Below are 14569 nucleotides of genomic sequence, written 5' to 3' on the forward strand. Positions count from 1 at the left end.
CCACTAGACTCTGTTAAGAAGACCTCGTCATCGTCTTCTAAGTTCACCATCTTCTATATCGAATAACAGCCTCGCGATAGACCGATGTCGTGCGTACTTCTCTTCAAAGCTCAACCAAGCCAAGGTGAGTCTCCTATTTTCGTTCTATATGAAGTAGCTCAATCAGACAGGTATTGAACAGTTGAGTGATCGATCAATGAAACATGCTATGCCCAGGGATGGAGTGGGGGAAAGTGTTACTGCTACTACTTGCTCTCGGTACTACTTGGGGATCTCCTTGGTGCGGAGCACAACAGACCAAAACGACGTCAATTAAAAGTCGAACTTTTACACTCCCATCCAACTGTCCGACAAGCTGCGGAAATATCAGCATCCAATACCCTTTCGGCATCGGCCATGGCTGCTACCTTCCCGGCTTCAACCTTACCTGCCGCCAGCAATACAATAGCAGTGTGCCAGCCCGGCTCTTCAAAGGCAATGGCACACTCGAGGTCACTAGTATTGATTTATCTTCAGGGTATGTGTACTTCAAATTGCCAGTTATCAGAATGGGCGTCAACCAGAGTTCCATCACCGCCCCACTGATCGATCTGCAAAAGTACCACAACTTCAACTTTTGGGAGACAGACAACTTTCTGTTTGTTTCTGGTTGCAACGTCAATGCCAGTCTAGTCGATCTCACCAACAATAATGCCATCATAGATAATTGCTCTACCATTTGCTTGGACGTCGCCCCAGATTTGTCGCCCTTCGTATACCGGCATGAACATTGCCGTATTGATATTCCAGACCGTGTCTCCTTAGGAGTTCGTTTAACTCGACTCGACCATATATATACTCAGTTGCAATTGACTAATGCCACTGCAGTCAGCGCTCACATGAGAACGAGTTCTTTGGGGCCTAGACTGTCTTGGTACATAGACGATCACTCTTCATGTGCAGAGGCAATGAACGACATGGGGACGTATGCTTGCATAAGCAGCAACAGTGAGTGCCTCGATGCCCTTCCGGGTGACACGGGGGATGGCACCGTCGGATATTATTGTCGTTGTTCAGGTGAATATGAAGGCAATCCCTACGTAACTGATGGCTGCAAAGGTAATTAATGTTTTAACAACTTCATATATTCCCTTCATAATTAATTCACCTATATTATTGCATTGATTATCACGATCGATTAATATAATGTCCACAGACGTTACAACTGCCAATATATATCCAGCCAGCAATTGTACAAGAAAATGCGGAAGTGTCGATATACCATTTCCTTTTGGACTTGATGATGAATCGGATTGCTACAGAGCCTCATCGTTTGCACTATCTTGCAACCGAACTACGACTCCTTCCGTTCTCCAGTATCGGGACAAAAATGTGAGCAAGGTAGACGTGGAAAGCGGAGAACTGTATCTCACGGAAGTGAGAAATTCTTCAGAAGACCTCACTCTCACTGAAGGACGTTACGTATACAGTTGGTTGATCCCCTCTCATTCCTGCGAGAATGCTAGAATGAACAAGTCGCAGAATGAACAAGTCGCTCTTCGCATGCGTCAGCGAGCACGTCACATGCCGCAACATAAACGGCAGCAAAGGACATCAGTTGGGATTCTCTCCTGATTGTAATCAGTTGGGACAGTTGGGAGCCTTATACTACAATTGCCGGCCTGGGTACGGTTATAAAGGAATACCGTACATAAACGGCAGCAAGGGAGATCAATTGGGATACCTGTGCGGGTGTGGGAAAGGTTATACGGGAAATCCATACATAGTGAATGGATGCAAAGGTATCTACCTGAAAACTCTCCCTAGCTAAAAGTTTTTTTTTTTTTTTTGTGCATTCTAAAAGATAATTCTTGACTTTATATAAATAAGGGTGTTTCTTTATAATATTCAAAAAACTATAAACCAAGAAACAAGAAACAACATTTCATCTAAATCAGAAATAATCAGAATCAGCCCCCGGCCGGGCACACATGGTACAGTAGTAAGCTGTTTGGTGGATTCATAGGGGCAAAGTTTATAGTAAATTTTCGACTGTGGAAGTCGGCTGTTAGGTAAAGCTGTGAGCGCTTTTGAATTTATCGAGTAGGTGAACAAGGAGAAAATCGTCCACCTCAAGGATTGTTTTGGTCTATAAGAATCTGGATACCTGAATTATCAAAAAAGAAATAACCGAACAAAAAAAAAGAAAGAAAGAAATAGCCAGAACATCATAAGAAAGAATCGTACATAGAATAATCAACCAGTAGCTTCACATATAAACATGGGTATTAATTGTTTCTGAACCAGGATATATAGAAGTGATAATAAATAAAATGTTCCTCACAAATGGTCGTGGGGCCGAACGTGTGGGGCCGTTGGGGTGACGGATTTCACCTTTTTGTAGAAGATAATAAATAAAATGTTGTTCTTAAATGGCCAAGCAATTACAAAACTAACATCTCTGTCATAAAAATATGTCCCAAATGCACTGACAAATATTAACAAATTAACAAATGGAATTCCAAAAAGAATGGAACATAAGCAAACCAATTACTACTACAATATATGGTAACAAAAAACATCAAAAGGAAGACGAATTATATTTATTTTCTAGCTCATCAACTACGTACATCAATCCACTTGAAAGAAAGTAAGTACATATGACCATTCCCAAAATATATGTTGTTATCTAAAAACTTTAATACTTAGGTTCAAAAGCTATAGCATATATAGGTTTGAGGGACTTCATCCACCATTAAAAAAGGTTTAGAAGAGACTTCGAATTTCTGTAAACTTTCGGGAAAAAAATAGCTACAAGTGCAAAACATAAGTTGTAACTTCATTGTCAAATAAGTTTTAATTAATTGATTTCATGTAAAATCACTTTGTTTTTTAGGTCCCTCTATTTTTCATGGTATTGGTGTGCATAACAAACTCACCTATGTTTTTGTTATTCTTTAGATATCAATGAGTGTGACAGTCCCAATATTTGCAAGGGGATTTGTACGAATACAGAGGGCAGTTACAATTGCACGTGTCAACCAGGAACATATGGTGATCCAATGATAGGAGGGTGCATCCGTCGTACCAAGAAGAGAACTCTTATGTTTGGTAAGTCCTTGAAACTTGAGAATGAAATGTTAGGTTTGGTTAAACATGTATAAATCATGTGATGATCGAATCAATTGTAACATAAAAAAGAAAAATGAAAACAAACTACTAAAAGTTAGCACAACACTATTAGAAGATACAAAGGTAGACTGTGTTGTATATAACATGTAGTTCATAATAGGTATCACCAAATTAAATATATGAGACTTGTGAAATTTAATTTTCTTGTAAATGGTGCAGCTCTGATCATCACTGCTGGCAATGTGTGCCTGCTACTCTTGTGTGTAGTGTCGGTCATCCTAAGTAAGAAATGGAAGGAAAGAATGCAAAAGCAAATAAGAGAAAAAAACTTTCAGCAGAATCATGGTTTATTGCTGCAACAATTGATCTCTACAAGCGAACATGATGCTGAGAGAACTAAATTATTTCCACTGGAAGAGATAGAAAAAGCAACAAACAATTTTGATGAAACTCGGATGCTTGGTCGTGGAGGACATGGAGTAGTTTACAAAGGAATTTTAACAGATCAACGAGTTGTTGCCATAAAGAAATCCACAAATCTGAAAAAAAGTGAGATAGATCAATTCATTAATGAGGTAGCAATTCTTTCTCAGCTTAATCATAGGCACATAGTGAAGCTTTTTGGATGTTGCCTGGAGACTGAAATCCCCTTACTGATATATGAATTTATATCAAATGGCACCCTATCACATCATCTCCATGTTCCCAATGGACAATCTAAATTATCGTGGGATGATCGCTTGAGGATTGCTACAGAAGTTGCATGCTCACTTGGCTACTTACACTCGGATGTTTCGATGTCTATTTTTCATAGAGATGTTAAATCATCAAATATTCTTCTAGACGATAATTTCGTTGCAAAAGTATCTGATTTTGGAGCTTCAAGATTTATTCCACTTGATCAAAATTATGTGGTCACTGCTGTACAAGGCACCTTCGGATACTTGGATCCCGAGTATTATCAAACAGGTGAGTTGACAGAAAAAAGCGATGTATATAGTTTTGGAGTCATTCTCCTAGAACTGTTGACAGGGAAAGCTCCTATTTACTCAAGCGAGCATGGCGATGAGGTGAACCTACCAAAGCAGTTTCTTCAAGCAATGAGAGAAAACCATGGTCTTGATCTTGTGGAGGATCGTGTTTTGAAAGAAGCAAACAAAGAAGAGCTTTTGGAAATCATGCAGATGGTAGAAATGTGCTTGAGGTTGAAGGGGGCGGAGAGACCAACCATGAAAGAAGTTGAGTACAAATTGCAAGGGCTTAGAAGGATCAGAATGACGAAAAAGAGGCTACCTTCTTTTGCAGAAGACAATGAAACAATGGAGACTAACCTGAGTGATGCATTTGATCCTTCAACAGAATCGGTGGACCAAAGAAATCAAGGTACTTCTACTAGTTACAGCTCAGAGAAAGATCTAATGTACCATCAACCATACTCACCTCGATGAGTTTGCTTTCTCTAAGCATCATGTCTCTACTGCTTGTTGTCTAAACCAGCTGGAATGCTCTGTAGACTATCATTATAGTTAATCTGTTGTGCAAGCATGCTTACAGTGGCATGAGAATTTCTTCCAGAACAATTTCTGTGTCGTTGGAGCAAGTAGGATGCATCATAAAATAAAGTTGGAGTGTGTATGCTACAATTTATTATGTCAATGTGTTTGCTTAATGTAATAATTGGTATTGGAGTGTGTATGCTACAATTTATTATGTCAATGTGTTTGCTTAATGTAATAATTGGTATTGGAGTGTGTATGCTACAATTTATTATGTCAAAGTTTGTGTTTGCTTAATGTAATAATTGGTATTGGAGTGTGTATGCTACAATTTATTATGTCAATGTGTTTGCTTAATAATTGGTATTGGAGTGTGTATGCTACAATTTATTATGTCAAAGTTTGTGTTTGCTTAATGTAATAATTGGTATTGGAGTGTGTATGCTACAATTTATTATGTCAAAGTTTGTGTTTGCTTAATGTAATAATTGGTATTAACTTCATGAATGTTACTCTTTATATATATAATAGATCTCTTTTTATGACTAGGCATTATCAATGTATATTTTGATGGAAGGCATGTTCATATTTTTATGAAAACTTATGTTTTTTTTTCACTGATGATGGTGAATAGTGACATAAAAATTCTGGAGTTAACATGAATAGGAGATGATATGGAAGCAACTTAAACTGTGGTGTATACATTTCAGGTAAAACTACTTATTGAACAAGCCAGCCACCTACTAAAGTTCCATTGTTTGGACATAGTAAAATTTATGTTTATCAAATGCCCATAGTATAATTTGTGTGTCCCTGGTGGAAGTTACATCTATGGCAGCCATGGCATAGTAGAAGTTGTCTTGTGCCTATTGCAGCCATTTTGACTTTTTTTGGCTGCCATCCACATTACCTTTTATCTCTATATTCAGAGATAGAAAGATAGAATGCAATGTAGACAAGCAAGAAACCATTTCAATTAATACGCTATCATTTGTAATTTGTTACTTTCTACTCTCTTCTTTTATCACTCATCTAACAGTGTTTTTTCTTGCCCTCTAAATCATCAAAATTTACACTATCCAGAAATTGACAAAACTGAGTACTTGGCAGACGTCCAATTGTGACATATCGAGACTAATTTTCAAGAAGCATAACATAACTAGTTTTAACAGTGAAACAAGCTTGCAGGGAAAAAAGAACACTAAGGAGCAACAAAACCTGCATCTTATGGTTTTCCCCCAAGTAGAAGCCTTGAGGGCATAAATCCCCAAGAATGCGTCTCTAAGGTGTCCGGTGATCCTCGCTTAGGGTTTCTCCCACTGTTTCACTAACGATGGTTACCCTAAAGGAACCGGCACAAAAATTGAGGTGTATCTGAGATAGATTTCAGGCGAATCACCCTCCAAATGAAATCAGCGGCGACGCGAGAGTAAGAGCGGAGAGAGGACCAATCTCGCTCTATCTTCTTCTTCTTCTTCTTCTCGTTCTTTCGCAGTTGAGGCAGCAAGGGGACGCTAAAACCTTGCCCGATCCATTCCTTTTCCTAGGGCAGTGGTGAGCAGAGGCGGAGGCGCTTTGGTGAAGAACTGCGCTGGTCAAACTGTGCTTTTTTATATAAAATAAAACAGCACAATTTTAAAATTATTTTATATAAAATTATACCACGTTGAAACTCTAAAGTGGTATTATTTTTTATCAAAATATTATAAAGTGAAGTTATCTTAAAATAGTTTTAAGATGACCAAAGGCAATTTTAAAAGAGAGCTGCTTTTCAACCTCCTACACCGCACCCCCTCTCCTCTCTCTCTCATTCAAATGATCATTTTATCCTTTTTCTGTTATTTTATTTTATTTTACTTATATATATATATATATATATATATATATATATATATATTAATTTTAATTAAAATTGAAAAAAAATTAAAAATTTATATAAAATTGAAAAAAATATAATAAACAAAATTAATTAAAAAATAAAATTTATATAAAATTTTAAAAATAAAGTATTGATAAAAAATAATAAATAAAATTGATTAAAAATAAAATTAAATAAAAATTGAGATGCGATGGGCCCTCATGTGTACCCAATCTCACTTATCCATTATCACCTTATCCTATATAAAACCCCTTGGTGTGCTCTTAGCAGAACACACGAAAGAAATCTGAAGTTCTACTAAGAATTAAGAGTGTGTGCTTATAAGTTCTAGTCTATAAATTGTCACTTGAGTTCAAGTACCTTAGTGCCTATACTCAAGCAAACGATCTTTTGCAAATAAATTTCCATATATATTCCATATTCCATATGTGTGTTAATTTTATTTAAAAATAACTCTCATATATTTTTAATTTTATTTAGTTTTATTTTTTAATTAATTTAATTTATTATTTTTTCCATCAATACCATATTTTTTTTCAATTTCTATTTAATTTTATTTTTTAATCAATTTTATTTATTATTTTTATCAATATTTTATTTTTAAAATTTTATATAAATTTTATTTAGTTTTATTTTTAATCAATTTTGTTTATTATATTTTTTTCCAATTTTATATAAATTTTCAATTTTTTTCAATTTTAATTAAAATTAAATTATATATATATAAGTAAAATAAAATTAAAAAATAGAAGAAAGAATAAAATGGTCATTTGAATGGGAAAGAGAGAGAGAGGAGGAGAGGGGTGCCGTGTAAGGGGTGGGAAAAGTAATTTGCTTCTAAAATGATACAATTTTGATTAAAATAATTCTAAATAGGATACAGGAGAGCATTTTAGATAGAACATTAATTACATGTATATATGTTGTTGTTTTAATATTTAAAGTGAATCATTCTTTCAATAATAATGATAATACAGGATACTCTTTTTTGGTGTTGCCATCAATTAAAAAGAAAATGATAAATCTCAGTCAGTTTCATGGACTCAATCCCTGGGAGTGGTTGATCCGGTCCCATGGAAGTTTCCCACCGACCACCAGGATAAATCGGAAAGCGCATACGACGGTCAATTCAGATGCCCATCATCTTTTGATTGCTTTTCCCATTTGAAAGAAAATTCTTACAAAATCAATTAAATATATACGCGGTGTCGAGGTAATTAACCGTTTCATTAATTATGTTAACAATTAATTATGAATTGTCTCTGTTTTTAATTATTTTCTGTTTTATGATAAAATCATGCGCGCGCGTGAACAATAGATCGAGTTGTCTTTGCTCCCGAGGCATAGCTGAGTTGGTTACGGCGCAGCTGACTTGCAGAAGAGGGCAAGGGTTCGAATCCTGACGAAGTCAGACAATACCCTCCTGCGTCGTGACCAACTGCAGTTTCTCGATTTACCTCCTCACAAATGATCGTGGGGGCCGATCGTGTGGAGCAGCTAAGGTGACGGATTCCACCTTTTGCAGAAGAAGAGTTGCCTTTAATTTTTTTTCATTTCTCTCGTCTGATACGTTAATTATGTTCTGTGAATTTTAATTCTAAAGTTGCAGACATGCATCAAACCGATAAATGGACGACTGGTAACAGATCTTCACATGTTTTTTCATAAATCATTACGATAATTTTCTCGTGATTATTAAGATTTTTATTTCTTTTATTGGTCTTTTGCAAAACTAAAAATTTAGTAGGGTTACGTACGTTCTCCATAACAAGTTGTTAGTAAACAAATTCAATCAAATTGCTTGATCATATTAAAATATAGAATGTTTAATTATTTTCATTTATAAAATTCACCCTCAATTTTTTTTTTTTTAAAAAAGAAAAGGTCTGAGCCCATTTATATGAAATACTATAAGAATATTAATAAAACCTAGGACCTCATCGTCTATATCAGTCATTGGTAATCATTTGTTCAAATATTTACATGTCCAAAATGCATATTGTGACCATGAGAACGATGATTATATTGTGACTATTTGTGTTACACAAAATAATTATAAGGTGAAGTTTAAAATATATTAAAATAATATATTCAAAATAATTAAAAAAACACTCATTTGATTTTCGAAAGAATTAAGCAGTAGAATCCACCGATGGGTTCCTATCTCGTTGCTAGAGCTTCGCCATGGCGACTGCTTATAATAATCTTGGTGTCACAGATCATGCTATCGTCTTGTCGTTAGTTGGGCAATTTGTTTCTGTTGAATAAAGCAAAGCATGCTCAAAAAAAAACAAAAGAGTCCTTTTTGTTTTTTTTATATAGGACAACAAACAAAAGAGTCCTTTTTAATTAAAATAATTAAAAGAGTCTTTTTTTTAATTAATTATTAAAATAGTATTTCATTTCATTTTAGTATATTTTTATTTTTGACATTGTCATAGTCGTTATATAAAATAGTTTTTCAATATCAATAAATATTATATTATAATAATTATGAAATTGTATAATTATAATGATTATAAAATCATAATTAATAATATCAATAAAAATAAAGATATTTTTAAAAATAAAAATAATTTGAATCAAGATGCATGGAATGTTATTTTGATAATAATGAAAATTGAGTTTTTTAAAAAAAACAATAGGATGCCTTTTTTTATTAGAATCATACGCCCTTTTTTTTATTCATCATTCAAATATTATTCATTCTACTCTAACTCATTTTTATTTCCTTTTTTCTATTTGCCAATCTTTTTCACGCAACCAAGAAATGATAGAATGGGAATCTTATGGCATTATTTCTCCATTCATTTAAATTTGCATTTTGTCTCTTTTCCTATCACTCTCTGTTTTGCCAATCAAACCTTGCGCCTTATCATCAACGCATGGATCTGCTTTTAAGTTGACTGACTTTGCTGAGAAGATCTAGTCATCGCATTCGAAGTCCACTGTAATTTCTTGAGAAGATTTGGTTATCGCTAAGTTGACTGACTTTGCTGAGAAGATCTAATCGCATTGTAAGTCCACTGTAATTTGTTAGAAGACTTTGTCATCGTTGTCTAAGTTGACTGACTTTTCTAAGGAGACCTCTTCACTAATTCTATAATGACTAATATAATAGCCTGGCGATCGACGAATATCTAATTCATTGCGAAGTTTTGGCGTGCATCTCTTCGAACCAAGATCGACAAAGCCAAGGTGAGCTCTCTTCTAAAAAAATTAAAGTTTCATACATCCTCCTGCATGTTGTTAAGCAAATTAAAATCAAAACGACATATATACAAATCATTAAAAATCCTTTTTTAAAATAAAATAAAATAACACTCAATAAATAATTTTATTCTCAAAATATTCATTATAATGGTGTTATAATAGCTATCGGTAGCTGCTAAAAAAAAATGAAATGATAAATCTCAGTTAGCCTCATTGATTATCTCTAAGAGAGCTGCTATAATATATATAGAAGTTACTAGATAGTTATTACAACATGTAGAAACTATGATCAAATAACTACTATAATGTTATTCTTTATTTTCAATGTATAGTCCTAGTTGCTATAACGTGTACAAGCTACTCCATAGCTGTTACAATGTGTAGAAGCTATTAAGTAGTTGTTATAATTGTTTTAAAGTGATTTTGATTAATTTAAAGTGATTTTAATAAAGTTTAAATAATTTTCATCAATGTGTTAAATAATATTTTAATTAATATAATAGTGCTCAAAGTTTAACATTTATAAGATTTAGAATTTATTTATAAGTGTGTAGCAGCTACTAGTAATTACTACAACATATAAAAACTATTCAATAATTGTTACAATATGAAAAATTAACTATCTATTTTAATTAAAATTACTATATATAAATCACTATTATATAAAAATTTTCTTTATCAATTTAATCAAAATTATTTAAACTTTATCAAAATTATTTTAAAAAATAGTATAAATCTTAAATCTTAAATTCTAAATTTTAAAACCAATTAAAAATAATTATGACAACTATTAAGTAATTTTTATACCTTGTAATAGATGTTTAATAACTTCTTAATACCGTTAGATTAAAGGATATTCTGAAAATAAACTTTTTGATGTGACGTTCTTTTGAGTTTTTTTTTTAAAGACACACCCTTGATGATCTATATAATTTGAAAGGTCCTTTTAATTTTTACTCTATTTTTAATAGAAGTTATTATGCCCTTTTACATTTTCTTTTTTCTTTTTCAAAATGTATGAAGGCAGAACATCAATTCAAAATGTATGATTAATGAACGTACTTAACTGTATGCATGCCCAGGGATGGCGTGGGGGATAGTGTTACTGTCATTACTTGTACTTGGTACTACTTGGGGATCTCCCTGGTGTTGCTCCGCGGCTTCAATTAAAAAACGAACTTTTACACTCCCATCCAACTGTCCAACAAGCTGCGGCGATATCAGCATCCAATACCCTTTCGGCATCGGCCATGGTTGCTACCTTCCCGGCTTCAACCTTACCTGCCGCCAGCAAAATTACTCTCGCAGTGTGCTAGCTCGGCCCTTCATGGGTGATGGCACACTCGAGGTCACTGGGATAAACTTACCTTCAGGGTACGTGTACTTCAAATTGCCAGTTATCAGAATGGGCGTCGACCAGAATTCCATCACCGCCCCACTGATCGATCTGCAAAATTACCACAACTTCAACTTTTGGGCAACAAACAACTTTCTGTTTGTTCATGGTTGCAATGTTAATGCCAGTCTAGTCGATCTCACCAACAATAACACCATCATAGGTTATTGCTCTACCATTTGCTTGGACGTCAGTCCAGATCTGTCGCCCTACGTAAGACGGCGTAAACACTGCAGTGTTTATATTCGCGAGGGACTTCCAGACCGTGTCTTCTTAGGAGTTCGTTTAGCTCGTTCAACACAATTCAACCAGACTCAGTTAATTCGTTTGGCTAATGCCACTGCAGTCAGCGCCTACATGAGTTCCTCGATCGGCAGTTCGGAGTCTGAACTGTCTTGGTACATGGATGATCACTCTTCGTGTACAGGGGCAAGGAATGATACGGGGACCCATGCTTGCATAAGCGGCAATAGTAATTGCCTCAATGCCCTTGCTGGTGACAGGAATGGCAGCACCGTCGGATATTATTGTCGTTGTTCTGGTGCAACGGAAGGCAATCCCTACCTAACTGATGGCTGCAAAGGTAACTAATTAACAACTTCATTCCCTTCTTAATTAGTTTAATTTCTTGAGTTCACTTGGATGGAAGAATTGATGATATATGCTTCTCTGTTGCGTTGATTATTACGATTAATGTCAACAGACGTTACAACTGCCAATATACATCCAGCCGACAATTGTACAAGCAAATGCGGAAGTGTCGATATAGCATTTCCTTTTGGACTTGATAATGAATCGGATTGCTACAGAAGCTTATTATTTGCACTATCTTGCAACCGAACAACGACTCCTCCCTTTCTCCAGTATGGGGACAAAAATGTGAGCAAGGTAGACGTGGAAAGTGGAGAACTTTATCTCATGGAAGCGACAAATTCTCCACAAGGGAAGAAACTCTCCACTCCCACTTCCACTCCCATTCTCAATCTTATTCTCACTGAAGCAAATTACGCATACAATTGGTCGATCCCCTATCATTCCTGCGACGATGCTAAAACGAATAAGTTGCTCTACGCATGCGTGAGCGAGCACACCACATGCCTCAACATAAACGTCAGCGAAGATCAATTGGGATACCGTTGCGGGTGTGAGAAAGGTTATAAAGGAAATCCATACGTACTGAATGGATGCAAAGGTACCTAAAAATTCTCCCCAGCTATCTCCAGATATATATCAGTCTTGAGTGATTTTTTTTTTTTTTGCATTCTCCATATATAATCGTCTCTAAATTAAATCTATTCACTTTTAAAGATAATTAATTATCTTTTTAGGTCCCTCTTTTTTTTTTTAATGGTAATTAACTCATCTATGTTTTTGTTATTCTTTAGATATCAATGAGTGTGACCATCCCAAGAAACATATTTGCAAGGGGATTTGTAAGAATACTGAGGGCGGCTACTATTGCATCCCTCATGCCAAGAAGAGGACTCTCATGTTAGGTAAGGCCTTGAAACTTGAGAATGGAATGTCAGGTTTGGTTAAACATATTTAAACCATGTGATGATCACATCAATTGTAACAAAGAAAAGGAAAATGAAAACAAAGTGCAACACTACTAAAAGTTAGCACAACACTACTAAAAGATACAAAGGTAGACTATGTTGTAACATGTAGTTCATAATAGGTATCACCAAATATATGAGACTTGTGAATTTTAATTTTCTTGTATACTGTGCAGCTCTCATCATCGCTGCTGCAGGCAATGTGTGCTTACTACTCTTGTGTGTAATATTGGTCATCCTAAAAAGGAAATGGAAGGAAAGAATGCAAAAACAAACAAGAGAAAAGAATTTTCAACAGAATCATGGGTTATTGATGCAACAACTTATCTCTACAAGTGAAAATGATGCTGAGAGAACTAAATTATTTCCAATGGAAGAGATAGAAAAAGCAACAAACAATTTTGATAAAACTCGCATGCTTGGTCGTGGAGGGCATGGAGAAGTTTACAAAGGAATTTTATCGGATCAACGAGTTGTTGCCATAAAGAAATCCACAACTCTGAAAAAAAGTGAGATAGATCAATTCATAAATGAAGTAGCAATTCTTTCTCAGATTAATCATAGGCACATAGTGAAGCTTTTTGGATGTTGTCTGGAGACTGAAATCCCCTTACTGGTCTATGAGTTTATTTCAAATGACACTCTATCACATCATCTCCATGTTCCCAATGGACAATCTAAATTATCGTGGGATGATCGCTTGAGGATTGCTACAGAAGTTGCAGGCTCACTTGCCTACTTACACTCGGATGTTTCTATGTCTATTTTTCATAGAGATATTAAATCGTCAAATATTCTTTTAGACGATAGTTTGGTTGCAAAGGTATCTGATTTTGGAGCTTCAAGATTTATTCCACTTGATCAAAATTATGTGGTCACTGTTGTACAAGGCACCATCGGATACTTGGATCCTGAGTATTATCAAACAAGTGAGTTGACAGAAAAGAGCGATGTCTATAGTTTTGGAGTCATTCTCCTAGAACTTTTGACAGGGAAAGCTCCTATTTACTCAAATGAGCATGGCGACCAGGTGAACCTACCAAAGAAGTTTTTTCAAGCAATGAGAGAAAACCATGCTCTTGATCTTGTGGAGGATCGTGTTTTGAAAGAAGCAAACAAAGAAGAGCTTCTGGAAATAATGCAGATGGTAGAAATGTGCTTGAGGTTGAAGGGAGCAGAGAGACCTACTATGAAAGAAGTTGAGTACAAATTGCAAAGGCTGAGAAGGATCAGAATGACGAAAAAGAGGCTACCTTCTTTTGCAGAAGACAATGAAACAACTGAGACTAACCTGAGTGATGCATTTGATCCTTCTACAGAATTGGTGGACCAAAGAAATGGAGGTACTTCTACTAGTTACAGCTCAGAGAAAGACCCGATGCACCAACAACCATACTCACCTCGATGAGTTTGCTTTCTCTAAGCATCATGTCTCTACTGCTTGCTGTCTAAACCAGCTGGAATGCTCTGTAGACTACCATTATAGTTAATCGGTTGTGCTTACAGTGAGATGCAGAACAATTTCTGTGTGTTTCAAAGTTTGTGTTTGCTTAATGTAAAAATTGGTATTAACTTCATGAATGCTACTCTTTCATATATATGTAACAAATCCCTTTTATCACTAGGCATTATCTATGTATATTTTTGACGAAAGGCATCTTCATACTTGTATGAAAACTTTAGTTTTTTTTTACTGATGATGGTGAATAGTGACATCAACAAACTGTAGCTGCTTGAACAGGAGATTAAATGGAAGCAAGTTAAACTGTGGTGGATACATTTCAGATAAAACTACTTATTGAACAAGCCAGCCACGTACTAAAGTTCCATTGTTTGAGCAATTATTTGAATGCATATTTCTTAGTTAAACCAACCAACCAGACATATTCTCGTGATGCCAATCAATTACTGGGAG

At 35.1% G+C, this 14569-nt stretch overlaps 2 protein-coding genes across 2 annotated transcripts; both read left to right on the top strand.

Moving 5' to 3' along the window:
• Positions 1–218: 218 nt before the first annotated feature.
• Positions 219–4799, top strand: LOC141840921 (wall-associated receptor kinase 4-like). The gene is given in 5 exon segments (XM_074729027.1): positions 219–1098; positions 1196–1503; positions 1505–1781; positions 2941–3090; positions 3331–4799. Coding segments are annotated over 5 exon segments (2844 nt in total). The 3' UTR covers positions 4560–4799.
• A 5984-nt stretch (positions 4800–10783) lies between these two features.
• Positions 10784–14161, top strand: LOC141844472 (wall-associated receptor kinase 3-like). The gene is made up of 4 exons (XM_074732516.1): positions 10784–11678; positions 11799–12287; positions 12481–12591; positions 12831–14161. The coding sequence occupies exons 1-4, from the start codon at positions 10784–10786 to the stop codon at positions 14060–14062; spliced, it is 2727 nt and encodes a 908-aa protein (XP_074588617.1). The 3' UTR covers positions 14063–14161.
• The last annotated feature ends 408 nt before the right edge of the window (positions 14162–14569 follow it).

Source organism: Curcuma longa, chromosome 1, assembly GCF_044706935.1.
Source record: "Curcuma longa cultivar G26 ecotype Majalengka, Jawa Barat chromosome 1, ITB_CL_G26_1.1, whole genome shotgun sequence".
NCBI lineage: Eukaryota > Viridiplantae > Streptophyta > Magnoliopsida > Zingiberales > Zingiberaceae > Curcuma > Curcuma longa.

Bases quoted from the DNA above. Each gene is read 5' to 3' on its own strand.
- LOC141844472 (XM_074732516.1), top strand. From the start codon at position 10,784: ATGGCGTGGGGGATAGTGTTACTGTCATTACTTGTACTTGGTACTACT. The intron at 11,679-11,798 runs GTAACTAATTAA...TAATGTCAACAG, and splicing joins CCTAACTGATGGCTGCAAAG to ACGTTACAACTGCCAATATA. The intron at 12,288-12,480 runs GTACCTAAAAAT...GTTATTCTTTAG, and splicing joins CGTACTGAATGGATGCAAAG to ATATCAATGAGTGTGACCAT.